At 56.2% G+C, this 27,468-nt stretch overlaps 1 protein-coding gene across 2 annotated transcripts; it reads left to right on the forward strand.

The window, feature by feature from the left end:
- Positions 1-5,078: 5,078 nt before the first annotated feature.
- On the forward strand, positions 5,079-26,906 carry CDC42EP4 (CDC42 effector protein 4). Of its 2 annotated transcripts, none has more exons than XM_025467874.3 (2): positions 5,079-5,237; positions 24,105-26,906. In XM_025467874.3, the coding sequence occupies exon 2, from the start codon at positions 24,206-24,208 to the stop codon at positions 25,262-25,264; it is 1,059 nt and encodes a 352-aa protein (XP_025323659.1). In that variant the 5' UTR covers positions 5,079-5,237; positions 24,105-24,205; the 3' UTR covers positions 25,265-26,906. The 2 variants fall into 2 exon arrangements, with proteins under 2 accessions (XP_025323659.1, XP_025323660.1); XM_025467875.3 differs by lacking the exon at positions 5,079-5,237 and adding an exon at positions 16,037-16,057.
- The last annotated feature ends 562 nt before the right edge of the window (positions 26,907-27,468 follow it).

Here is a 27,468-nt window from a genome sequence, read left to right on the forward strand (position 1 = left end):
TATTTATTTATTTATTTTACAGCCTGTTTCTTCCAGAGGAAAAACCCTGGGGTCAGACAGAGGTACACAAACCTCAGGTCAATCCAAGGATTTGGGATCTGGGGGAGCTCAGTACAAAGGGAAGGAGTTAGGAGTGCCCCCAATAACAGGTCCAGGTATAAGAACCTCTTCATTTGAGGGGGCTGTGCCTTTAAGCACTGGGAACATGTGGATCAATGTGTCACATCACATTGGGTCAGAGAGGATGCTCAGTGATGCCTTCAGCTCTGCGCATCCTCCTCTTCACCCCTGAGCCATGCACTGAGCTCCAGGAAAGAATTTAATTGGGGTCTTTGGTGTGGATGTGGGCTGGTGGAGACAGGGTGACAGGCGGAGGAGGACATTGCTGGGGCGTCCTAGGAGCTGCCTGCAGGCAGGGAGCGTCAGTTCTCCTCAACACTGTAGAACCTTCCTGGGCAGACAGGGTGTGTCTGCTTGGTAAGGAAGGGTGCCCAGTCTCCTCTAGCTACTTTCCCTGGCCCACGGTGGCTGAGCACAGCAACAAGATCACTCATGCTTCAGCTGGAATCCTTTCCTGCTGTCTTGTGGTTTTGTGGCTGGAACCGTGGGCTCCAGGGCTTGACTGCTTAGGCTTTTTTTCAGTCTAGGATCTGGATTTACCAGCCGTGGAATCTTGGGCAGGTTACTTAGCCTTTTCTGTTTTTAATCTGAAGAATGGGAGTAATAACAACTACTCCATAAGACTGAGATGTAGAATTCGTAACTCAAAGTAAAGTACTCAACAGGTGACAGCGACCTTGCCTTTTCTAAGTGTCCCCTTTTAGACCAATTTGCTCTTGGGGAGGAGACAAGAATTTTCTGGACACAGACCAAAAAAAAAAAAAAAAAGCTCTTTCCTTCCCTCTAGTTGCTTTTCTTTCCATCTTTTCAGGGGCCCAGGAGGGTTTCTGGCAATCAGGGGCTGTCTTCCAGCAGAGCTGGGTCTCTGCCCACCCCTCTCCAGAGACAATGACAGAAAGCGAGCCCCTCCACTGCCACCCTGAGCCTGACAGACTCCTTTATCGTAAGTCCAAGGACTGCCTCTTGCAGATAATGCTATTTTTTTTTTCCTGTTAGCTGGATTCTGAGAAACACTAATGAAAACAGGTCTACTCTATGCACAAGGTGGAGGACACTCTGGAACAAGTTTGTTCTGAAAGGTCTAACTTGAGCCGTTAATTCTGAGACCGGCCAGCATCCACATCCTGAGCCCTTGTGTGGCCCCAACCTGACTCAGAACTCTGGCCTGCATTATCCACCACCCTCATGCCAATACCATGATATGGGGGCCCATGTGCCCCCCACTTACAGATGAGCAAACTGACCCCCAGGAGCTCAAGTGGCTTCTTTCAGATTATACAGTGACAGCTGGGATCTGAGCCCAGATCTGTGTTCCCAATCGGGACCTGCAGGCCTTTGGAGCACCAAGAGGAGCCCTCTGCCCATAGCCAGAGCTGGGCTTTCTTGATTCTTCCCAAAAGTCACTAGGGATTAAAGTGCTGGGCTTCAGAAACCTGGAGACCATATGAAACATTCCTTCTAGGGTCTCTGCTTCTGAGACTCACTGTCTTTAACTGAAGTCTATGCTAATTTTCTGGGAACCCAGAATCCTGACTGTATCTTTTTTGACCATCCTTTTCTCCCTCCCAGATCAACAAAATATTTAATATCCTCTCCCACCTCCCTGGAAATGTCCCAGCTCAGTGGCCAGGGACAGTGTGTTAATAACAGGACAACGCACGGTGACATATGGACCTCTAAGAGGGGTGTAGGGGGGCTACATGTCTTTTTCCCTGGCAGAAGGATAGAGAAGGGCACCACGGTACCCTGTTAAGTCTGACTTAACAGTAATTATAGAAACCAGGGTCCCTTACATTGGACTTGACAATTCAAAAAGCAATGTCACACCCTTTAACTCTTTCCATCCTTCTGATCACCTTCTGAGGTTACTCATTACTGTCCCCTCCTTATGGATATGACCCAAAGAGACTAAGTGACTCCCCCAAGGTTATACCACCCAGATGTTCTGACCCCACATCTGGACTCATTTCCAGTAAACTCCATGGCCTCTCTGCTCTATCTCCCCCTTTGACCCACCTCATCACCTTCTTCAGGTCCAGCTCAAGCCTACTGCCACCTCCTGCCTCCAGAGAGTCCCCAGGTTGGTGAGCAGCATGTTTCCCTTGCCAAGGAGGGCCAGGGGGCCTCTGAGACACAGCGCCTCGAGACCTGCCCATCCTGGGAGGATTCCTGGCCCTGTGGATAGCCCTCGAGGTCACTGAGGGGGTCCTCAGACAGCTCAGTTGGAGGCTGGGGTTGCAAGTGGGAGAAGGAGTGATCCAGGGCTCTGGACTCTGCTCATTCATTCATCTGGCCAACAGACTGTATGCCAACCCACGATGGAGATTCCAACACCCATCAAACCCCGTCCCATCCCCAGGAGCCTGTGAGGATGAATGGCTGTTTTACTCTCTGGTTACACTGGCTGCCCCAAAGCCCTGATGTGGGTTAAATCCCTCAGAAGGGGGTTCTTGCCCTGTGGGGCCAAAGAGCCCTCACCCCAGAGACAGACTTTTCCCCACAGCAGTGGAGGGCCTTGCCCTGACCACAGGCCCTCTGCCCCTAGGCTGGTATCCTGGGGATGTTCCCAGGTTCCACAGTGGCGGTTACCTGGGCCTGGTGAAAGGGCTCCAGGTGGTTCTCTAGAGCAGGGAACCACGGCACAAAAGAGTCCCTGCCCAGCAGGGTGGGCATGAATCGCCCTCCAAGGATCCAAGCTTTGCTGACATCAGACCCTGGTGACGCCCTGAGATATCCATCCTGAACCACCTTGGCTAACCTCAGTGGGGGGAGGAGGGGGATGGTGAGGGGGACTCAGGATAGAGATGGGAAGCCATAGGTCAGGTCCCTCCAGTAAAATGACCTGCCCCGAGTCATACTTTGATGGCAAACCTGACTACACCAGCTGGAGTGGCGTCTCTACAAGGAAGTAGGATTAACCAACCTAATGTAATGGACCCTCTTAAAGCTGGGGCAAAATAATATGAACTAAGCTGCCCAGAACCCAAAGTTAACAAAGCAAAGCAGGGAGTGTGTGTTTGGGATGGGAGGGCACGGTGGGAGGCACGGGATGAGGCAGGCCCATGCAGTTTAAGGATCAAGCCCCAGCCCTCAGGGCAGGCCCCAGCAGCTCCCACAGGCAGAGACACACGCCCAGGCCTAAAAGCTTATCGGTCAAGTTACGGCGAAGGTGCAGCTAAGACCTCAAATCCCTCTCCAAAGTCAGGGGCTTAGAGCTTGCCAGAAATTTCAAGGTAGCTATTCAAAGCTTCAGGTTTCTCATTTTGTTAACTTCCTCTGATTATCAATAGATAGCTCTGGTCAGAAAGGTTGGAGCAAAACTTAGCCTCAGTAGATCCTTGGGAGGCAAAGGCCCCTAGAAATTCACAGGTCCCGCATTCCAAACATCAGGGAAGATTAACACTGTCTTGCAACCAAGCCTCCCCACCAGGGTCCTAGCAATGCCTTGTCTAGCAGCCCCTACTGAGCTCCTTGTGGGGGACAGACTTATACAACCACCCCAGGGATCCTGAAGGCGGGGTTGGGTTTTTGCACTTCTTTGCCCCAAAGGCAAACCACACTGAATGGCAAATGTGTGCAAAGGAGCCTCCCAGGCCTCCCAAGCGGAGCAGTGAATTCGGATAAGGAGCTGCAGAATTACAAAGGGGTGAGGACTTTGTCCTGGAGGTATGCTTAATTGATGTGTAATCTAACTGGGAAGGCCAAACCCCAGACACCAGTCAAAAAGGAAAACAAATTGCTGAAGTGATGGCCCTAAAAGACAAACTAATGTGTTAAAAATGGAGGGAAGGAGGGGTCAGGGGCAGTGCCCCAGCCATTCAGGTTAAATTTTCTCTGGACAGATAAGATCCAGCTGTGGTTTCAGGAGGAGATGGACCTGGAACGCCAGCAGTGTGCAGTAAAGCGCGAGCCTAATGGGCACAATGGAACAGCTCATGGGTTGGGGGGCTGGAGGGAGTCTGGGGCCTGCACCATCTCCTACACCTAATTTTTTAAAAAAATTTATTCTATTAAAGATTGTATTTATTCACGAGAGACACAGAGAGAGAGAGAGAGGCAGAGACACAGGCAGAGGGAGAAGCAGGCTCCATGCACGGAGCCCGATGGGGGACTCGATCCAGGTTCTCCAGGATCACGCCCTGGGTCCAAGGCAGACCGACTCCCAACCACTGAGCTACCCAGGCTTGCGGACTTGCTTTATTTTTAATTTATTTTTATTGTTTTGTTTTTTTTAAAGATTCCTTAAAAATTATTTTTAAGTCATCTCTACACCCCAGGGTGGGGGTCGGGGGCTCAGACTTCATAACGCCGAGATGAGGGTCGCATGCACCCTCCCCCCCCGGGCCCCCCGCCCAGCCCCCCGCCCAGCCCGACTTGCTTTACCGCCCGGGGCAGCGGCTCACAGCAAGGGAACTCCCACTCCGGGCGTGCCTAACAACCATCTGCAAATGCAAAGCGATTCCTGGAAGAGGCGAGCGCAGGACCTGCTTCTCCGGGACCCCATCGTCTCCTAGAGGGCCCCCCCAAGCAGAACTGAGAGGTCTCCGCCGGACACTCAGAGCTGACGCTGGGCTCAGGCCGGTCAGAGCCGGGTCACCCCGCCCAGATCCCCTCGGGCACCCGCTCGGGGGCCCCCCGGGGCTTCCAGGAAGAGTCCGGGACGGAATCCCCCGCCCTGGGGGCGCAGAGCCCCCCTCGCTCCCCGGGGCCGGGAAGCAGGGGCGAGGGTGCGGGGAGCACTGGCTCCTGGTCGCCGCTGGGGCTCCCCGGGACCCCTCCGGCCCGCCCCCCCCCGACCTCCGCGCCCCGGGCCGCCCCACCCGGGCTCCGACGGGCTCACCCTCGCACATTTGAACCGAGGAGGCCGAGCGGCCGGGCGGGGCTCGCAGATGCCATTGGCTGCGGCGGCGGCGTGACATCAGCGCGGAGGGCGCGGGAGGGAGGGCGCGGGAGGGGCCTGGGAGGGGAGTGTCCCGGAGGCTCGCCGCCCTGCGCGCCCGAGCAGAGGGAAGCCGACCCCGGCGCTGACATGGGCCTCCAGCCCCGCGCCCGCCCGCAGCCCACGGAGGGGACAGCGCAGCCGCGCCGGCCGGGCGCCAGCATCTCCGGGGACCCAGGTAAGCGACCGCCGCCCGCGCCCTGCGAGGCCTGGGGAGGGGGGGGGTCGAGGCCTCGGGGGCGGGGGGAGGGCGCGGAGACGCCCCCGGTGCAAGGGCCTGCGGGGGCGCGCGCGGGTGCTGGGGACCCGGAGCCGCGCACCCCGCGTCCGAGCCGGGCGGGCTTTGGGAGGAGGGTGGCCGAGAGCCGGGGAGCCGCGCGCAGCCTCGATTCCCTCTCCCCAGGCTGGGATCCGGCGTCCGGATGGGTGGGACGGGGTGGGGGTCCCCGGGCTTCAGATTGGGGTGCGCGCCGGGCGGCCGGGGCGGCCAGGGCGCAGCGCTCGGGGCGCGCCGCCCGCCGTGTCCGCGAGGGGGGCGTGTGTGCGCACAGAGTTCTCCATGAATAAGAGCCGAATGCTTCGCCCGTAGCGGCGGAGGCGTGCACACACTCGCTGTCGTACACACGCCGCGGCACACGCCACCCAGTGTCACCCGGGCCGGGGAGACACGAAGGAGGGAGGGCGCCGCCTGGAAGGGACGGGCCGAGGAAACAAATGAAGCCCCGCGCCTCCCTACCCCCCCCCAGCCGCCCCCCGGAGCCCTGGAGCCCTGGAGGCCGCGGGGTGGGGCGCAGCCGGGCGGGCGGCCGGGGAGGGGGCCACGCGGGGGTGGGCGCGCAGGGTGCGCCCGCGGCCAAGCGCTCCCGGCCCCCCCGGGTTAAGGGTTTAATCACCCGCTTGGGGCGGTGGAGCGGCGGCCGCCTCCTGGCTCCGCCCCCGGCCGGGGGGTCCACCCTGCCCCCCTCCCCGCGTGCCCGGGGCGTCCCCCACCGGTGCCCTGCGGGGTGCGCGCCGGCGCCGGGGCGTCGGGGCTGGAGGGCCGCGGCCCGGAGGGCTTCCCGGGGGAGGACCGAGCCCGAGCCGCGGGTGTGCGCGCGCGTGTGCGTGCGCGCGTGCGTGTGTGTGTGTGTGTGTGTGTGTCCGCGCGGCGGGGGGAGGGGTGCCCTGCTAACTCAAACCAGATTCCTGGTGTTTCCCGGAGAGATACTGCAGGCCGGGCTCTGGAAGTTTTCTTCCTGCCCCTGGGAGAATGGAGGGGAAATACAATGCTTTTTCTTTTCTTGTCGCCCCTTGCGATCTGACCGGCTCCCACGCCCTCGGCTGCATCCAGCGCGCCTATTCTTCGCCCGTGTGTATCAGAGCAGCTGAATGGGGGGGGGGGGGGGGTAGGGACCCCGAGCCTCTGAAGCCTGCTTGCAGCTCTCCAGGGGGTTCGTGGTGCCGGAGGGAGGCTGGCCCTCATCCTTACCCCCAGCGGCCATCTGGACCAGAGAGCTCCCCCCCCACCCCGTGCAGCCAGCGTAAACAATGAGGGGCCCAGTTGCAGGAGGGCCTCCTACAATGCAACTTCTTCGCACAGTCTGGGTTTCTAATAACTCCCCGCCGCCTCCGCCCCCTTTCCGAGGCTGGGGTGGAGGAGGGGGACCACCAGCAGGATGGACTGAATTTTAAGAGAACAAAGAACAGGGCACAAAGGAAGGGGAAGCCGAGCTGTGGATTTTCCCCCCCAGAAATGGGGAGTTGGCTGGACCAAGGCTGGGCCCGTGGAGGCCTCTAGGTGGCTCCAAGGCTCCCCCCACCCCGGGAGCAATATTGGGGCATCCCCTGGAGTCTCCCCGAGGCTTCATCCCTGTGGGGTAGCCGGGACCCTGCTGCCAGTGTGGGGGTGCCATGTGGGCTCCAGGTTTCATCAGCTGCCCCGTGTGAGCTGCCCATGTGACTCTCTGATTAGTGTGGTTTATCTCCTCCAAATGTGGACTTTGCCCCTCCACTCCTGAAGACAGCGGCTCCTTCCCACAGCGGGGGCTTTGGTGAACCTGGGGAGGTGCCCCAGTGGCTTCTGGTCTTCTCAGGGGTCCTGGCGACCTGCACGGGGACTGGGAGTGGGCTGGTGTGGCACCGTGAGTCTTCTCCCGGGAGGTGGTGGTTTGGGTGAAGCCCAGGCCCTCTTGTGTGTCTCCCTGAGCTCACAGACTCCTGCTCATTGAAGAGCCAATCAATGTTCACGTTAAGCTCCCCAGCTCAGGCCTCCACTTGGAACATTCCTCCCGTTATCTGGGGTTTCTGCTTTTTCCTCCCTTGACCCCTGTTTTTTTTTCCCCCTTCGTTTCCCTCTTACACATGCCCACCCACTGATGCTCGCCCCAATCACATGGGCATATCCAAATCTGCTTCTGTCCCGCTGCCTCTTGGAGACCGACCGCCTGTCCAGCCCTCACAGCACTGGAGCCCGCAGAGTCCCAAGTGAACAAGAGTCTTATCTACAAAGTGGGGTGGGAAGGCCCCCCGGGCAGATGTTGACCTGGGAGAGGAATCTTCGATCCTTCTTGACAAGTCAGGCACTTTCCCAGAAGGGCCTCAGATTGGCCCTGGTTCAAGGATTCCAACCCCCTCCACCTTTGGAGCGGTTGATTGATTTCTGTGGCCGGGACAGGCTGTGCCCAGGTGTGGCAGGCAGGCTGATACTGGCCAGCCTCGCTTGTCTGCCTTCTCTCTCTCCCACCCAGCCTTTCTCCCCTTCTCTGGCTTGGGTGGGTGGGAGTGCAGAGCCGAGGGCTGCTGCCGGGGCAGCGTCTCCAGCTTCCCTGGGCTGGACGGTCCAGAGGCTCCGAGGAGTTTGGCCCTAGGTGGGGAGCAAGGAGTCCAGCCCAGAACAGGATCTGGGTTGATGCCAGAGATAAGGCCTGGGGGCGGAGGGACTTGCGCAATCTTGCCCTGGAAGCTGGGAGTGGAATGACCGAGGCTTAGGTCTTCTGACCTATGTCCTGGAGGCTTTTCCTCAATCTTGGGAAAAAGGACCAAACCTTGGAGCCAGCTGGCAGTGTCCCGAAGGCCTGCTCTCGCGAAGACTTCCGGGGTGCTCTGGGGGAGGACAGACCTGTGCCAGGCCTCTCCGGACTGGGAAGCAGATGGTCATGCCGGGAGGGACTGTGTGTGTGTGTGTGTATGTGTGTGTGTGTGTGTGTCTGGATGGGGCCCTTGTCTGCTCGCAGTACGTGGTGAAGGAAGTCGAAGCTGTTAGATTCCCACATTCCCACTCAGCGTGTCCTCGAAGCTCCGGTTTAAAATACGCCCCTTGTGAAGCCTTGGGCCTCCTTCCAGAAATGTACATCAGCGTCTCCCCCGGGCACTGCCAGCTTGCAGCCCGGGGCTCCATGCCAGGGTGGCGAGCGCTGGCATCCAGACCCCTCCTCCTCCAGGTGCAGGGGCATCGGAAGCCGAGGAAGGGTCTCCCTTCTGGGGAGGGCGAGGGCAGCTTGGGGCTCCTTCACGAAGGTGGGCTTACACTCCTGACCCCGCCTGGAAGACGCCGCTCGGCCCTGCTGGCCTTCACCTTCACCTTCACCCCAGGAGCAAGAGGCAGCTGTGAGGCAGCAGCGCCAGGGCAAGAAACAGCCTGTCCGGCTCAGCCAGGTCCGCTCAGGCTACCCTGGCCTAGCGGGGGGGGGGCCTCCTGGGAGAGCCCCCAGGTGCTCTTTACACCTGCGTCTATGCCCTCCTTTCAGTGACCGAATGTGGGCTGCAGACTCCAGCTTCAGGTCTTTCCCAGGGTGACAGTGAAGCTGAGCTCTTCTGTTCTGTGCTCCTCCGGACCCCCGGGGGGTCCACTCTCTCTAGCCCTTGACCCCGAAGCATCGAAAGGGGATTAGTGCCCCTTGGCTGGGAGAACAGGAAAGGAGCCTTCTCTGGGCTTCACTACAACTTCTACACCTCTATTGAGAGTCGCAATAGGTCTAAAAAGAACCTGGCAATATTTTATGGGGGGGCAGAGCATGTGGAGGTTTGGGGCCTTATTTGTGGACATCCAGAGTGCCCCAGATTCCTGAGTTATCCAGCCCTCATCCTCAAGAGGAAGGGCAGGAGTTCTTTTATCTCATCTTTGCCTCACACCTGCCCCTTTATATCAAGCTGAAATCAGAAAGCACTTAAGTCCTGAGAGAAGCCAGGCTCTTCCATCCTGTGTCACTATAGGTCAGGAAGGGAGGAAGTCAGATGAGAATAGAAAAACGAGTCTCAAGTTGCTGGACCTCCCGCTGGTGGGGACTGCAGTCTATCCCTGGACCTCAGAAACTTGGAGGACCCCTACCCGTGCAACATTTCATCCTGGGACACCCCCCTCTGCCCCCTGCCCCGGGTCAGCTCTGGAGCCTTTTGGATTGGGTATCGTCAGCTGGACACTGGAGGTTGGTGTCCTAGGTTCATAAATGTGTCCTCTTGAACTGGGCCAGAGTATCTGGGCCAGAGTATCTGTCCCTGGGGGTGCTGGAAATTTCCTCCTGCCTCTCCAGGTAGACACAGGGCATCCACTGAGAGAAAGAACAAACATGTTACAGCGTCTTCCTCACACAAGTGTGAGCGCACACCTCTTGTGCTTGGCCTATGTGAGCATATTCAATCCTCACAGTAGTGCTAGGAAGTACCTAGTGTTACTGATCACCTGGAAAGCTAGAAGCTAGTGAGGAAACAGGCCCATGTACCACGCCCCGTGCAGCCAGGCTGTGGGGAGTCTGGGGAGTCTGGCTCTGGGGTCCATGCTCTTCACCTCTACCCTGCGTGCTCCGGCAGGGCCAAGACTGGGTCTAGATCCGTCTGCTCCCTCTGGGGAGCCCAGCCTCCTTTCTCCCCCCACCATGCTCAGCTGGGCACCCTACTCTCAGGAGAAGGGAAGTGAAACCATTCAGGGCCAGGGCCCAGCAGATCTGATTTCAGGCCCAGCTGCTTCTTTCTAAGGCGCTGGGGCAGCTGGGAGGAGCAGCAGGGCCACTCCCAGGTGAGGGCCACCTGACCTGCCTGCGCTGGGGCAGAGGGCCCCCCCCCCTCTCCGGGCGCTTCCCTCTGTGATGGCCTCTGGGTGTCCATCCGTCTGTCCTCTGTCCGTCTATCCGGTGGCAGGCAGGGGGAAACACGTCTCCAGGAAGAGACCTGTAAACAAGCCAAGTTGCTGAATACCCTTGAGTCACTAATGCTTCATCTTCTTGACTCCTTGTGGCTTCCTGTCACCACCCCCCCCCCCCCCCCCCCCGGGTCACGGGTCATGCCTTCTCTTTCTTTCCAGGGCTGTCTTAACTCCCAGGTGGTGAGGGGGCTTCCTTCTTCTCCCTCCCCTGGCCCCAAGCACATGGTTCTGGAATTAGGAGGTTGGTGGATATGGAGATAAAGGGGAGGAAGCCTGGTACGGAGAGTGGTCTGTTCCCAGCCCTGCAGGAGCCGGCTTCCCAGCAGGATGGGGCTTCTGGTGGTGGGTCTGTGTTTCCCAGGATTTATCTGTACTTTTCTCTGGCACAGTGGGAAAGACCCTGTAACCTGAAATTCTCTGTAGAACTGTGTATCCTCGGGGTGTCATTGCGTCTAGAACCCTTGGATCTCAGAGACTGGGGCCCCAGCAGTGCTTATGACCCTGCCTGGCACACCTTCAGTGCACTGGGAAAAACCTAGGGTCCAGAATCAGGTGGATCATGAGGCCCTTCTCTCAGCTTTGTTCTTAGCAAGTGTGTGACTTGGGAAAGACCTGGTAACTCTTATATTCAGTCTTCTTATCTGCAAGATGGGGATGATGATAACTCAGTGGGATTGTGGGATGGTATTATTACTTGTTTTAAAAATATATATATCTATATTTTAAAGATTTTATTTATTTATTCATGAAAGACACACACACACACACACGCGCACACACACAGAGGCAGAGACACAGGCAGAGGGAGAAGCAGGCTCCATGCCAGGAGTCCGATGTGGGACTCAATCCCGGGTCTCCAGGATCACGCCCTGAGCCAAAGGCAAGCCCTAAACCGCTGAGCCACCCAGGGATCCCCTATATATATATTTATAAAGGCAGTTTAGTCAAGACAAAGCAGCTGCTTGGTGCAGACTAAAAACTCAGTGATGTGAGCTGAGCTCCCTTTTTCATACTTCCTGTGACCCAAGGTCGAGGAAGGGCCTGTCCACCTACAATCAGCAGGTCAGGGCTAGGATGTCACTGCCCACAGAGTAGGTTCCCAGGCACTAGCCTGAGTTGTCACACAGTTCCCTTGGTTACTTACAAGTCAGTGAGTGAGGTTGGACAGCTGCTTCCAGGTTTTCCTGCAGTTAAAGGGTAAATGATCTAAGCTATAGTGTGTTTTCCCTGCTGTAACTCAGACCGGCTAAATTACTGGCTTCATTTTCTTATAAACTGTAAGAACTATAAATTTTCTAAAATGAACGAGAATCCCTGTGAATCCAGTGGTGAGCGTCATGACTTGCAGAGATCCCTCTAGAACAGCACGGCCCGTGGAATACTGGGCTTGCCGCATTTGTTAACTTTCAGTTCTCCGATGGCCACATTTTAAAAACTAGACAGGTGAAATTAATTTTAATATGTTTTATTTAACACAATACATAATCCAGATGATTGCCATTTCACCACATAATCATAAAAAATTAATGAGGTGTTTTACATTATCCTACAAAGTCTTCAAAATCCGGTGTGTGTTTTCCACCTTATAGTACATTTTCATTTGGATGCTAAATTGCACACTTGCTTAATCTGAATTTGAATCTCCTAAAATTTAGAGTTGAAAAAATAGATTTGTCTACTCAGGTATGTTTTAAGCATAAGTTTTCCAATAACCGCATCAAGCATCAACCTTGAAGTATAAAATTTTATTTATTTCTTTGTTGAGTACTTATTTTAAGATTTATTTATGTATTCATGAGAGACATAACACAGAGAGAGAGAGAGGCAGAGACACAGGCAGAGGGAGAAGCAGGCTCTTCGCAGGAGCCAGATCCAGAATTTGATCCCGGATCCCAGGATCACGACCTGAGCTGAAGGCAGCCGCCCAACTGCGGAGCCACCCAGGCATCCCTAAGTTTAAATATTCAAAATAAAATAAAGGAGTGAGTCGCTTAGTGACACTAGCCACATTTCCAGCACTCAGCAGCCCTGCTTGGCTAGCAGCGGCTACTGTATTGGATGCCTGAGGTTTAGAATATTACTGTCAAGTGCCAGGCACAGAGATGCTTCCTGTCAGCAGTATTATTCTGTATTATATTGGCAATTGTAGCAAATGTAACAAGATAAGAATAAGGAATGTAGGAGACAGAATTATTATTAGTTGCAAATGATGGGCTTGTCTGTTTTCAAGGCCAAAAAGGATTCAACAGTAACATGGATTTGAGTGTCCGAGACAGTGTAAGTTGAGTAGGGCGGAAATTAAATATACATAAATTAAAAAAAACAAAACAAAACAAAACTGTAGCTTCCCCACTTACCAGCTATAACAGACAGAAAATACAGCTAAGGAAAAGCAAGAAGAAGCAGAACCTGCTTAGAACAACAGGCCATAAAATGACCCAGAATAAACATGAAAAGGACCAACCATGTGCCACTTGGCAGGAAGAAAACCCACAACATTTAATGGAGAGTATCCAGAAGACTTGATGTGGTGATCAACTATATTCTTCCCAAATTAATTTCTTACTTCCTTTCAATTCCAACAGAATCCCACTAGGATTTCTTTCGGGACTTAGGTTTTTAACGTCTGCCTGGAAGAGTAACAACATTAGGGGGAAACAAACCGAGAACACTTTAGGGGGAAAAAAAGTTAAGTAGGGACATTGCCCTACTAGATACTCAAAAGTGTTTTACAGAGTGGCAGTGTAGACCTGGTTTAAGAATCAACAGACTCATGAACCCAAAGGAGAGTCTGGAAATAGATTTGTGAGTGGGAGGTATCTGTGTAGAAAGAATTTAATATCCGGTGAAGGTAACATTTAATGCTGTCACCCACATTTTATAACAGTCCTATATGGAATCGGTAACTGACATTATTGTTGTATTTTAATTGTTTTTCTATTTTAAATAACCCACAATCTACTTTGTTGTATTTCCTTCTAGTATCTTTCTCTATGAATAGTTGTTCATTATTGTATTACCTGGTAGTTGTAGAGGAAGGGACTATTTTCATACTCTTAGAAGTAGGAGAGGTCTTTGCTTCCTATTGTGAAAGCCACAAACCATGAAACAAATCTGGTAAAAATTCATAAGTACTCCAAAGAAAGCAAAATCGCCCCAGTGTAAACGGGTGTATGATAAATTGGCAGGAATGTTTGCAAAACGTGATGATAAAAAAAATCAATTGCTTTAACATTTTTGAAAAGTCCTAGAAATCCACTGAAAAGATAAAAAGCCCCTTCCCCCAGAAAAATGGGCAACCGATTTCAGCAAGCAATTCCCAAGAGAAAGGATAACAGGTTTTTTTTTTGTGTGTGTGTGTGTGTGTGTTTTTTTAAATTTTATTTATTTAGGATAGTCACAGAGAGAGAGAGAGAGAGGCAGAGACACAGGAGGAGGGAGAAGCAGGCTCCATGCACCGGGAGCCCAACGTGGGATTCGATCCCGGGTCTCCAGGATCGCGCCCTGGGCCAAAGGCAGGTGCCAAACTGCTGCGCCACTCAGGGATCCCTGTGTTTTTTTTTTTGTTTTGTTTTTTTGGATAACAGGTTTTTAACGCTCATCCTCCTCAATAATGAAAGAAATGCAAATCACAAGTTTGGGAGTGTGCTGGTTGTTGTGTTTTTGTTGTTTCTAACTAAAGAAGATGTAACACTAGGTATTGGACACAATTGCCCTGTGTTGGTGGAACTGTAACTTGGTAGAAACTTCTGGGGAACAAGTTAACAATAAGAAACAACAGTAATTTAACTCACTTATATGTATCCTTCGGAAATAAGGACTTGCGCCAACTTAGTGAGAAGGATTTTGTGCCAACTTAGCTAGAAGGATTTTTGTTGCAGAGCTCAGACAAAAGGGGAACGACCTGGCGTTTGTTAGAGGCCCGCTGGATTTAGGAATTGAGTACTTACTTTAAAATAACTTGATTTAAAATTTATTAACAGGGGATCCCTGTGTGGCTCAGCGGTTTGGCGCCTGCCTTTGGCCCGGGGCGCGATCCTGGAGTCTCGGGATCGAGTCCCATGTTGGGCTCCCGGCATGGAGCCTGCTTCTCCCTCCTCCTGTGTCTCTGCCTCTCTCTCTCTCTCTCTATGTCTATCATAAATAAATAAATCTTTAAAAAATAAAAATAAATAAAATAAAATTTATTAACACTGAAATATTTTCACCCAAATGTGAACAGTGTGATTGCTGTTCCCACCTGCGGTGGAAGATACTGCTCGTATCCTAGAGGAGAAAATGCCTACACCTGTGCTAATCAGTAGAAGCAGTTTGCAAGTTTCGTATATCATTTCCATTCTTTTTTTAAAAATATTTTGTTTATTTATTCATGAGAGACACAGAGTGATGCAGAGAGAGAGGCAGAGACACAGGCAGAGGGAGAAGCAGGCTCCATGCACTGACCCCGACGTGGGACTCCGTCTCCGGTCTCCAGGATCAGGCCCTGGGCTGAAGGTGGCGCTAAACCGCTGAGCCACCCAGGCTGCCCTATCATTTCCATTCTTAATCACTACATTTGATTTATTTATTTTTAAAGATTTTTTTGAATTTATTTTTGAGAGAGAGAGAATGAGCAGGGGGAAGGGCAGAGGGAGAAGCAGGCTCCCCACTGATTGAGGAAACCCGATGCAGGACTTGATCCCAGGACCCTGGGATCATGACCTGAGCTGAAGGCAGATGCTTAAACCAGCTGAGCCACCGAGGGGCCCCAATAAATACATTTTAAAAATTGAAAAGAGATAGGTGAAATTAGCATATCATTTAACCCAATATAGATTAAAAATATCATCTGGGTTTTTGGATTTTTGTTTGTTTGTTTGTTCGTTTGTTTTTAGGTAGAGAGCTGTAGGGAGGGGGAGCAGAGGGAGAGCTAGAATTCCAAGCAGACTCCGGGCCCAATGTGGGGCCCAGCGTGGGGCTGGATCCCATGACCCTGAGATCATGACCTGAGCCTAAACGAAGAGTTGGACTCTGAAACTGATGGAACCAAACAGGCACCCCAGCCCCAAAATATTATCATTTTAACATGTCATCAACAGCAAAATATTAATGAGCTGTTTTTTCTTTTTCATTCTAAATCTTTGAAGTCCATTGTATATTTCACCCCTTAGCACCTGTGGATTTGGACTCCCCACATTTCAGAGGCTCTGTAGCCACATAAGGCCGGTGCTGCCACATTGGACAGTAGAGCTGTAAATTATTTAATAACCCCTAGAAAGCCAGCAGAAGGTGTAAGTCACTGAGAAGTCCTGGTGTGGAGTGTGTGGAGATCGCACGTGAACCCTGCTTTGGCAAGAGCCTGGTGTCCTGATGAGCTGGGCCGGGCTCACCCCGCTCCCCACTTCCCCAGCAGGGATTCCTGGGGAAAGCAGGTATTCAAACGGGGCCTTGCTCACTTTCCCTTTCTTCCAGGAAGCAGGGAATGGCTATCTCCAGGAAATGGGATCTGCCCAGGCGTGGCAGCTGGGCAGTGGCACCCTTGGGTCAATGAGCCTCAGTGGGATGGGCAGCCAGGCAGGGGTGCTGGCGCAAGTACAGGGCACCCAGCCTGGGTCGAGGTAGGTTCTGGTCTTCCTTCTTGGTGGCTGCAACTACCATGAAACACAAGATGGGGCCTAAAGCGGGGCGGGCATGAGAATTGCGGGAGGCAGGGCTCTGGGCTGAGCCCACTCCTGAACATGCCAGGGAAGTCCTGCTTCAGGGTGGTCCTCCCCACCCCCCAACTTCTCCCCTCCCAGGGAATCAGAACATGGGGAGGTTCCTCTGAGCAGGAAGCTGGAAGGAGATCCTGAGTGAGGAAGAGCCATCCCTGAGAGCAGATCTCTGATGGGAAGTCAATCCAAGTGAGTCTTGGTTCCAAGGGTCTTCCATTAGCAGCCTCCCCAATGCCATCCCACCCCCGTCTTCCACGGGCACATTCTTGACTGGGGATACCTGAATGGGCCGGGAGGCGTCACCTCATTCAGAAAACCATGTGTCTGAGGTCGGTCACACGGGTTCAAGTGGGTCGAAGTCACCATTTAGTAGCTATGAGAGTGATCCGTGTGGGGTGAGCCTCTCACCATCTGAGCCTGTTTCCCTTTCTGTAAAATGGGCACAGTCTTGACACCGTCCTTGCAGGGAGAGGGGCACAAGTTTCCCATGTCCTAGCACAATGCCTGGCATGCAGCAGACCCCAGGGGATGACGGTGTTGGTGCGTCTGCACATGACTTGATGGTGGATGGCTTGTGGGAGCACTGTGGGGCTGGCGGTCCTGCGGGACCCCAGCCTTCCTCGGGGCTCCCTTGCAGCCACCAGAAGAGCAGAGCTAGGGCTGTCCAAGCGGCAGAAGCAGAACCTTCACCTGCCCGGGGCATCTCGGATAGCATCCCACTGTGGGATCACCCGGGTGGGAGGCTGGCCTGCATCTCGGAGCTTTAGTGACGCTGGAGGTTGGCCAGTCTCCGGTGACGGTGCGGAGGGGATGAGGGATGATGGCTATCTTTCCCCTCCTGCTCGGTTGAGGAGGCTCAGGCGTCAGGAAGCAGCTGTTGGAGAGCAAGCTCTTTCGGGGGAGTCCTAATCTCCATGTCTCCCCTGATTCCAGGCTCCCCTGATTCCAGATTGCCCACCCTCTCCTCCCATGCGACCTAGAATAAAATGTGTCCGGCCTGGTGGGGAGGGAGGGAGGGAGGGAGGGAAGGAGGAAGGACAGACATCCATGGGATATTGGCACAGAGAGAGTGGACCCGGGACCCAAGCTCGGTGCCTTGTACTGAGCCTGAGAACTAGACTGTTCTGAGATGGTTTTAAAATTAACATCTTCTCCTTGAGCCTTTGATGCTTCGGGATATTATTATTATTATTAAAACAGCATTACCACATTAAAGGAAACAAACAGAATGCCTGTTTGCCTCTCAAGCCTGACGTAACTCCTCAGTGTCTCTGTGTGCCCTTTTGGCCCGTATTCGTGTAGACTTGTGATCACTGTGTATGAACAAGCATGAGCGCCGCCTGTTTTCTTCTTCCCACTTGATGCCATTTAGGCCAGAAGTGGCCCATGTGGCAGCCCGGTCTCCTTAGGTCACTTTCCATGCCTACGTGTCAGTCGATTGAGTTTCAAGGCTCTTCATCCTCCCAACCGTTTCCTTATTCTCGGCTCTTAGGTGGTTTCCAGCCTTTTGAGATTGTAAATAAGGCTTCTGTGCCTAGCTGGGTATGTGACTCCTTTCCTGCCTTTTTCTTTTTTTATAAGATTTTATTTATTTGTTCATGAGAAACACACAGAGAGGGAGGCAGCGACACAGGCAGAGGGAGAAGCAGGCTCCATGCAGGCAGCCCGACGTGGGACTCGATCCCAGGACTTCAGGATTGGGTCCTGAGCCAAAAGCAGAGCTCAACTGCTGAGCCACCCGGGCGTCCCTCTTTTCCTGCTTTGAAATCCTCCCATAGGGTAGGCTTCCCGTGGTAGAGGTTGCTAAATCATACTCCTTTTGAAGCCGTTATTTGCAGAACGCGCCTTAATGGCCGGTGCCCCGAGACCACACTCTCTGGGTCGTGTGTGGCTGTTTTAGTGGCTGGGGCCCTGGTATGAGAACAAAGGCCTGGCTCCCATCCATGACCGAAGGCAAGTCCCTTCATGTGGCTTCACCATCTCAGAGAGAGTGGTCATCCCATATACGCAGGGATTTTAAGGGGATACTTGATGCAGATACACGAGTGTACCGGAGGGGTAATGGTGATCCTTCATATTCCATCCTGGGCTTTTTTTTTTTTTTTTTTTTTTTTTTGTGGCTGTTCAGGCTCAGATTATTTTAAGACCATACTTCCTGGGGCCCCTGGGTGGCTCAGTGGTTGAGCATCTGCCTTTGGCTCAGGGCTGATCCTGGAGTCCCGGGATTGAGTCCCACATAGGGCTCCCCATAGGGAGCCTGCTTCTCTCTCTGCCTGTGTCTCTGCCTCTTTCTGTGTATTTCTCATGAATAAATAAAATCTTAAGAAAAGAAAAGACGGTGCTTCTTAATCTCTTGGTGCAAACAGCACACTTTCAAATTTGAGGACTTCTGGCAGTGCGGGTGAAGGAAGTAAAAGATTCCACATAGTCCTGAAGTCAGCTCAAACGGCAACAGCCTCCTGTGAGGTTCCTCCTGCAACACGTAGCAGCGTGGATGGAGTGTCCACACCGCTCTCCCATTCACGGAGCCGCCCGGCAGCCCCGTCCCGCTGTTGAAGGTAAACTCTCTTCTGCCTTCGCCGGGGCTTCTGATCTTTGCAGGGTAGCTGCCAAGTGCTCCAGGAGGCACCGAATCTTTCTCCGGCCACAAAAGCCCAAGTCCCTAAGCTCTTCTGGAGAGGAGCGGCCCGCGTTGCCCCAGGCTTCCCACACAGGCACTTCCCCCCTTGCTCCAGAGGGCAGTTTGGGCAAAGTTGAGCTCTTCTTGGTGGTGGGATGTTGGTCGCACCCCTGGGAGAAAGGTCGAGAGGCCAGCAGGTAAGACCTGCCACTGCAGAAGGCTTGGCATGGAGCCTGGAAGGCCTGCAGTCCCCTCTGATCCTGCCCTCTCTCCCCCGCCGTCCCCCCATCCCTCTCAGGCCCTCAGCAGCTCCTGGCATCCCTGCCTCCCAACATGCCCAAAAGGGGTCCCCCTCTGCCTGTGTCCGGGCCTCCTCCTCTTTGCCCTGAGCTCCTGCTTCCCCTCATCCATGCCTGCAGCACCAGCCGCCATGGAAACTTCCAGATGTGCAGATTGGGTGACTTCCCCGCTCAGGCACTGCCGTGGTTTCCTACTGTACCTAGGATGCCATCCGAACTCCTACCTGGCCTTCCAGGGAGGGCCTGTGGGGCCTGGCCCCCGGCCACTGGGTCTTCATTCTGTTCCTCGAACTCCATCAGCTTCTTCCCACCTCTGGGTGTTGCCATGTGCTGTTCGCTCTCTGGATTGCTCCTGACCTGCCTAGGTCCTTCCCGTCATTGGCTTCTCCGCTTCTTCCGTGGAAGGGCCTTCTGTCCCAGGCCCGTAACCCCCACACTTGCCTCCGTTTCCCCATTTCCCTCTCAACACCAAGGTCTGCGAGAGACCGTCTTACTTGGCGTGCATACAGCCCTCTTCCCCAGCCCCCCTGCGGATGTGCCCCGGGAGGGCCGGGGCTTGTCCACCTTGTGATTCTCGCCACCCTGTGTCTTCAGGGCCTAGAAGAGTGTGGGAAAATCGGTGGTTTTGCAGGAAGTCGATGAGTGAATGGAAGAATGAATGAATGAGTAAATGAACAAAGCCTCCTGTGGCCGTTCCAAGGCCCGACTGAGGTCACCCTTCACCAGACATCCCCTTCCGTTTGGCCACGTTGCTTGGGGCTGGCCCCGGGTGGATGTTACAGCAGCTCAGGGTTGCCGACGGAGGGGCAGCTGCCCGGGTCGGTGGCGACGCGGTGGGCGTCGAAGCGCGTGTCCTCTGAAGCAGGGTGAGCTGCAGGTCAGCTGCAGAAGTGGGAGGCCTGCCTTGCTGCCCCGGGAGAGCTTAGCTCTACGTCCTGCCTTGCTCAGACCACCAGGGCCCGGCCACTGCCTGGGTGTTTGGAGTGCATTTGTCCAGCCTGCCCTTCCGTCTGTCTGGTTGCCGCTGGGAGGCCAGTGTCTGGTCTGGGAGGCCAGTGCTCCGTGTACGGCATGCCGGGGAGGACGGGTGAGGGGTCCAGGCAAGGGCTGCCCCCTGGGGTCCCAGGAACAGGACTGAGCCAAGGACGTGGTAAGAGTAAACCAACCAGGGGGCCTGGCCTTCCGGGGAGGGCTCGCTGCTCCTGCCTTAAAGGAATGTTCTGTGGTTGGTGGGGTCAAGGGTAGAGGAGTCTGGCTCCATCACAGGCTGGGGAGAGTGAGGGAGAGCCACGAGTTCCTGCTCCGTGTTCCTTTGCTCTGCCAGGAAAGTGGGATATGGCTTCCGGGGTGGGGTGGGGGTGCTCCCCGCCCAGGGCAGGCTGTGGGGAGTGGCCGCCCTGTCATCAAGGCAGCCTATTTTAGCCACTTCCCCAGTGCTGAGTCATGGCACGTAGCAACGCCCCCTGCCAAACACACAGCTCTTTGGCACCGTCCCCTTCCTGGTGGGCTCTTGGGCCTCCTGACCTGCCCCCGGGACTGGGCCCGGGCCACCTGCTAGTCTTTAATCTCGGGATTCCTCACCCCCACGTTGCTGTGGGTTCAGAGCTTAGGGTTCTCACTGGCCCTGAAGCCTGGCCTGTCTGGTCTGAGCTCCAGGATTCCAGAAACCCAGACCTTGGCCCCGCTTCAGGGGTCCTTGCCGGGCAGTGGGATGGGTATGTAGGTGGCTCCACAGAGGCCCCAGCTCTCTCTCGAGACTTGCTCATGCTGGGTGTTGGAGGTGGCTTGGCTTTTTATAAGCCAGGAAGCCTCATTCCTGCCCCCAGGGAGTGAGACCAGAAGCAGCAGGTGGCACTGGCCAGACGCTGGCTTTCTCTCTGGGGTGTAGGGCCGAGCAGGGTGCTGGGGGGTCCTGCGTGGGGGCTGGCCTCTCCCCCCTGTTCTCCCGTTGTACCTGCCAGGATAGAAGGGGCGCTGATGGGATGATGGGACCCTCCGGTCCCGTAGTCGTGGTGGCCAGAGTACCAGGTCCCCGTGAGGGGCCGCGGGGCTCTCCACCAATGTGCCGCGGCCCTGGCAGCTGCGTCTGTGGTTCCCCTTTCTCTTCCCTGTGGGGAGCACGTCACAGGGGGAAACCACAGTGCTGGAAGTTGCTCATGCCCTACACTGAAGCCCTTAACGTAATTCTGGAAGTTCACGTCGTGTGTTCCCCCACCGGAAGGGAACCCCCAATGTCCCCTGGCTTGGCTCCCTTCTTTTTTTGTTTACCTGGTAAATAGTATCAGCTTTAGTTTCATAGCTGTGTTCTCAACCCCGGGCAATCTTGCACCCCCCGGGGGACGTTTGGCACTGGCACGTCTGGAGACATTTGAGGAAGCAGCCAGGCTCCTCCTCTTTCTGGACTCCTCTGGCCTGGAAGCAGGGAGGCGTGTCCCTTTGGTGATGGTAACTGATGAGGGACGCCACCCACCAAAGGCCACAGAAAGGTCTGGAGCTGGAGGAGAGAGAGCACTGGACCGGGAGACCAGCTTCTCACTCAGCCCTCCCCTTTTTGGGGCACAAAATGAGTCACTTTGCTTTAGTACACCTGTTTTCTGGGGCTACACTGGGTGTCCTCACCCCCACCCCCCCTCCCCCGGCCCCTGCCCAGCTCTTTGAGATCCCAGGACTCTGTGACTAGAGGCAGCAGCTGGGCCACAGGCAGGTGAAGATACGAGCCCTTTCCACCCTTGTCTCCCTGCCCCGGTGGCTGCAGGAGCTGAGGGATTCCCCAGTACCAAGGTGCTGGTGGGAACCGGGTTTGGTTTCCTTCTGTTCCTCACATGTCTGAAGCCTACTGCAGCCTCCCTTTCTCTTTGTTGGCCAAAGAGAGTTGCCCCTCAAAGGTTGGCCTGAGAGCCCGTGGCTGGCCCAGAGGGTCACATACGGTGTGACCCTCTTCTGAGCAGCGGCGAGGGATTGACCCTGAGGCCAGTACTTTCCATGTGTGTAGTTTAAGAGTCAGCAAACCCCGGCCCACGGGCCAAATCTGGCCCACAACTTGTTTTAATATATAAAGTTTTATTGGGACACAGCCACACCCTTTGTTGCTGCCTTCCTACTACAAAGACCGTAGCATCCACGAAGCCAAAAATCTGGAGTCTCTGGCCCTTTGTAGAAAATGTTGGCCAATCCTACGTGTTGGTCCAAATGTTGGTCTAGCTGTTCTTGTCTAATTGTTTAGAGGTTAGATCACGGGGCGTGGGCAGGAGAGGGAGGGTTCAGGTTAGGGGTCGGGGAAGCTAAGTCGCCTGAGGGTTTGATGGGGAGAAGGAGAAACGTGAGGAGGGAGAGCTGACTGCCTGTAGTGGGTCATCTCAAGGCCATCAGGAGCCCAGGTCACCTGTGTGGCAGGTCGGCCCCGGTGCCTGGCTCCTTACCACACGTCCTATAGAACTTTGTTTGCTGGAGTGACAAGCGTGTGACTGCCTGGGGCTGGCACGGGGTTGGGAGGGGCGGCACTTGCCGGTGGGGGCGCCATCAGACTGGGCGTCAGCAGCTGGACAGGGAGTGAGAGCCCTTGGAGGGGATGGGGGGTGGACAGTGGTGGTTGGAGGACACAGAGAGGTCGGGCTGGGAACCCTGGAGTGGTCTGTAGGCTTTAAGTGAAGCCAGCACTGCCGCTGCGCTGGGAGGGCAGGACGGGGGTATTTGAAGACCCAGGGCTAGATGGGCTTCAGTGGCCAACAGGCCCATCGGAACCCTCTGGAAGCTCAGAGTCCAGTGAGAAGATCACAGCCCAGGGGGCAGGAATAGAACGATGTAACGGTGCCTGCGGCAGAGGGGACACCCAGAGTGCTGCGAGACCAGAGGAGAGGTGGCTGAGAGGGCGTTGCCCAGAAGTGATGTCTCCGCCCAGGCCTGAAGGACGTTGGGCGAGCCAGGTGACAGGGAGTTCCAGCAGGGACCTGCATAGGTCCGGTCCTGGAGACCAGGAGGCAGAAGCTCAGGGGCTGGGGCAGAGTGCAAAGGTAGGGGGGGCGGGCGGCAAGGAATGGTATAGGGTTAAGGAGGGAGGCGAGGACTGGTCGCCAGATCAAGGGGTCTGCCCTGGGGACTCCCGGATGGGTTGTTTTAGATAAAAGGTGACGAATTGTCTAGAGAGGGATGAAAGGGGAAAAACGGAGATCTGCTGGGCTGGTGTCAGGGGCCAGGTGGGATGTGGTGGGCTAGCTCAGGGGGCAGCCCTGGGAGTGAGGAAGAAACCAGTGGCGTTCGTACCCATGCTCTGCAATGGGAAGGGTGGGCCTGCCATGAGGAGAGTTGAGAATTGCTGTCGGCCAGACTGGTGGCAACCCCACCGCACCCCTCACCTGCCCTCCTTGGCAGGTCCCTGCGCGTCTCCCCACCCTGCTCAGCCCTGCGCTACTCCTGGGGTTAGCATTGGGGGCAGGTCCCTCTGGAGGGGAAGGGGCTGGTTTGGCTCCATCTCGGCTCTTGCCGGGAGCTCTGCGGGTGGTACCTCGAGCTTCCAGATGGCCCAGGCTCTCCTGGGCTCCCCGGGTCTGCAGATCTCAGGGGCCAGACCATCCAGCCCCTGCCCTCTCGCCCCCCCTCACTATGAAAGAAATTGGGAGCCAGTTCTCTTCATCCCCAAGAGGCACCGTGCAGGTCTTCGGCAAAGAGCTTGGGCCTGCAGTGGGGAGAGAGGTGCAGGCAGGGTCCTCATTTATGGGACACCCAGCGAGGACCGGAAGGCAGGGGAGCTGGTTCTGTGGGTCCCAGTGACCCCACCCCAATCCTGATTCAGAAAGCGAGCCTGGCCGCCCACGTATCGTGGGGGTGCCGAGCAGCATCTCTCCAGAGCCCGTCCTGCTGGCTCCCCCGCCACTCTGTGGACTGTGACTCAGGTTGAGGTGTCCGCCTACTTCAGAGATTGAGGTCAGATGGCAGGAAGAACTTCCAGCGTGACTCCAGCCCGGCTGTCCAGCCCCGGACTGCCGCGTGGACTCTTTGCTGCACCTCCACATCCCTCAGTGGTCGGGTTCCCTCTGGCCGCATCCTGGTTGGGGGGCGAGGATGTTGACCTACTCCCAGGGGCAGGGAGAGTGTGTCTGTGGCTACCCGGACGCCACCTGGATTTGGGAAAAGCGCTCCCCTAACCTGGGTGCCTGTGCGTGAACAAAGAGGCAGGGTTATGACGCCGGTTGCCAGCTTGATTCGCAGTCGCTGGTCCTGGTGGGAGAGCTGAGGTTTGAGCAGCGGCCCCCTTGGCAGGTGGGCTGTCCCTGTGCCACCTGCCCAGGTTAACCCTTTGCCTGCTGTTCTCTTCTTGCAGCCCTATGATCTCCTGGTCACCCCGCCCACCTGCCGGACTTCATATCTGACCCCCGACCCGCCTGCTGCCTCCGGAGCCCCCCCGGCCCGCCCCCCAGCAAGATGCCCATCCTCAAGCAGCTGGTGTCCAGCTCGGTGCACTCCAAGCGCCGCTCCCGCGTGGACCTCACGGCCGAGATGATCAGCGCCCCTCTGGGCGACTTCCGGCACACCATGCACGTGGGCCGGGCGGGCGACGCCTTTGGGGACACGTCCTTCCTCAACAGCAAGGCCGGCGAGCTGGACGGTGAGTCCCTGGATGAGCAGGCCTCCTCCTCGTCCTCCAAACGCAGCCTCCTGTCCCGGAAGTTCCGGGGCAGCAAGCGGTCGCAGTCGGTGACCAGGGGGGACCGGGAGCAGAGGGACATGCTGGGCTCCCTGCGGGACTCGGCCTTGTTCGTCAAGAACGCCATGTCCCTGCCCCAGCTGAACGAGAAGGAGGCGGCCGAGAAGGGCTCGGGCAAGCTGCCCAAGAGCCTGTCGTCCAGCCCCGTGAAGAAGGCGAGCGCCGGGGAGGGCGGCCAGGAGGAGGCGGGCGAGGGGGAGCTCGGGCCCCGGCGGAACGGGGCCGCCGCGCCCCACTCCCCGGACCCCCTCCTGGACGAGCAGGCCTTCGGGGACCTGACGGAGCTGCCCGTCGTGCCCAAGGCCGGCCTGGGCCTCAAGCACGCCGAGTCCATCATGTCCTTCCACATTGACCTGGGGCCGTCTATGCTGGGCGACGTCCTGAGCATCATGGACAAGGAGGAGTGGGAAGCGGACGACGAGGACGGCGGTTACCGCGACGACGGGGACGCGGCCCTCAGCACCCTGGCGCCGGCTCCCCCGGGGGCCGCGGCGGCTGCGGCGATCCCTCCCCGGGCCAGGCCGGAGGGTGCGACAGGCCGGGACCTGCCCCAGGACGAGGGGTGGGCGGCGGCCCCCAGCCCCGGCTCGGCCCGCAGCGACGGCAGCCACACCACGCGGGACAGCAGCTCCCTGTCCAGCTGCACCTCGGGCGTCCTGGACGAGCGCAGCCCCGCGTCCCGGGGACCCGACCGGGCCCGCGCCCCGCTGCCCCGGCAGCCCGACAAGGAGTTCTCCTTCATGGACGAGGAGGAGGACGAGGAGATCCGCGTGTGAAGGGCTCCGGCTCCCCCCGGCCCCCGGGCCACCGTCCCCTTCCCGGCCCCAGCAGACCCTGGACCTCCCGGCACCTCCTGGATGGACGGACGGACGGACGGACGGACAGATGAGAGGCGCTGGCCGGGGTTGCACGGTGCAGCCAGCCTCCCGAGCGCCGCGGGACAGGCAGGTGCTTGCGGGGGGACCCGCTGTCCCTCTCCTCTGCCCCGGCCTCAGATGGATGCCAGACGTCAGCCCGGTTCCCTCCTGGTGCGGCGGCCCCTGCAGGTCGGCCCAGGGCGGGCCGGGTGCCACCGCCAAGGACACGTGGCTCGCCTTTCCCCTCTTGGCGTTTCTGCTGTGACTGTGGCCGTGTGGCAGGAGGAAGGGTGGCCACGGGCCCCGGCCCCTCCGTCCCTCGTCCCCGGCTCCCCTGGAGCAAAGCCGGACCGCATGTGTGCACTAAACGCAGCCCCTTCCCGGGGAAGAGAACGGGATGGGGAACGAAAGGAGGCCCCAGGCTTCTTGAATTTTCTAGAAGGGGCCCTTTCCAGGTTGACACTAGGAACAGGCTGGGCGCTCGCTCGGTCCCTATCGATTTGTTGGTTCTTGTCCTGTTTAAAGCCTTGCAGAGCAATGTCTGGAGCCGTGTTGGTCGGTCTGCCACCAGAAGCAAAATCGAATCCTCTTAGAAAACCTTTATACTAAGTGCTTCCAAACTTTATTTAGAACCATATGGGGTGGGTGTCCGTGCGTGTGTCTCCCTCCTCCCGCCCCATAGCTATTAACAGTCAAAGGCAGCCAGTGTAGAAAATTTCTGGAAGATGATTTAAAAAAAAAAAAATAATAATAATATATCGTTCCTATGGAGGGATAAAGCTTTTTTGACTGAGTTACTGCCCCCATACACACACCCACTGACTACTCCCCCCTCCTTCAGGCCTTTGTCCCAGCAGGGCCCCCTCCCCCTATGTCCAAGCGCCCCGAGGGTATAGGGCTGCCAGATTTAGCAACCGAACAGAACTAGAATGCTGAGATAAATTAGAATATCAGGCACGCAAAGGATAATTTTTTTAGTATAAGTATGACCCGCGCCCTGTTTGGAACATACTTATGCTTTTTTAAAAAAAATGATTCTTTTGAAATTCGAATTTTAGTCTGGTCCCGTAGCCCTGCCCCAGGGGATGGAGTGGGAGCTTGTGTGTGTGTGTGTGTGTGTGTGTGTGTGTGTGTGTGTGTGTGTGTGTGTGCACGCGCCCCCAGGGTTAACTGGTGATGAGTGTCCTGCCCTGAGGACACGCTAAACCCACCTTCTGTCCTGTCCCCTCGACGCCAGTGTGGGGGAGGGGGCAGACGGAAGGACCCCAGGATCCAGCCCAGGGCCGGAGGGCGGAGCTACTCTAGCCTCCCAGATTTTCCCAGGTTCTGGTCCAGACACTAACTTAGTTCCTGAATCCAGTACCCCCACCCGCGACCCCATCGGTGCTGTTTCCAATAGTGTGGCTCCCACATAGGGGAGGAATCAGAAGGGGCTGTGTAGCCCCTGCCAGCTGCCCTTGAAACCCATTCAGACCGTGGTCAGTTCCAGATTCTAAACTGTATATTTTTTTCATGGTATTGTTAAAACAGTGAGGAAACATTAAAAAAAAAAAAAACCTGGTGGCAAGCGTGGTGTATGTCTCTGCTTCTAGGGAGAGCTATTTTCAGATGTTGGATGGGGGGAGGGGGCGCGGGTGAGGTTGCAGACGGGGGTCCTGGGGCTGCTTCTGTGCCCAGTGGCTTCTCTCTCTGTCCCTTAGGGGCCCAGCCTCTGGAGGGACAAGAAGGCTCATGTGCGCATCCGCCTGGTCAGGCCTTGGGGGCTCTGGGATTTTGGTGCCCCATGTGCCACTTAACAGTTGGGGGCCCTTAGCTGGTTTGTGCTTCATTGTGCTCATCCGTGATACGGGAATCCTGCTGCTCTTATGGGGTGGGGCTGCAGACAGTCACTGCCATGGTATTTGCCAAGTTGCTACTAAACCGAGGGAGGCTGTGTCCCAAGCCCCCAGGTGTCCCCATAGGTGACAGTGGTCACCACTGGGACACAGCAGGCACCACCCTCCCCTCTTCCCTGGCCTTCTACTGTCTCACCTGGAGAGTGACCTTGCAGGCAGCCTCTTCTCTGCTCAGCCTCGTGACCTGTGAGGTGGATTCGTGTCCCCGTTTTATAGAAGAAACATGCT

The sequence above is a fragment of the Canis lupus genome, chromosome 9 (genome assembly GCF_003254725.2).
Source record: "Canis lupus dingo isolate Sandy chromosome 9, ASM325472v2, whole genome shotgun sequence".
Lineage (NCBI taxonomy): Eukaryota > Metazoa > Chordata > Mammalia > Carnivora > Canidae > Canis > Canis lupus.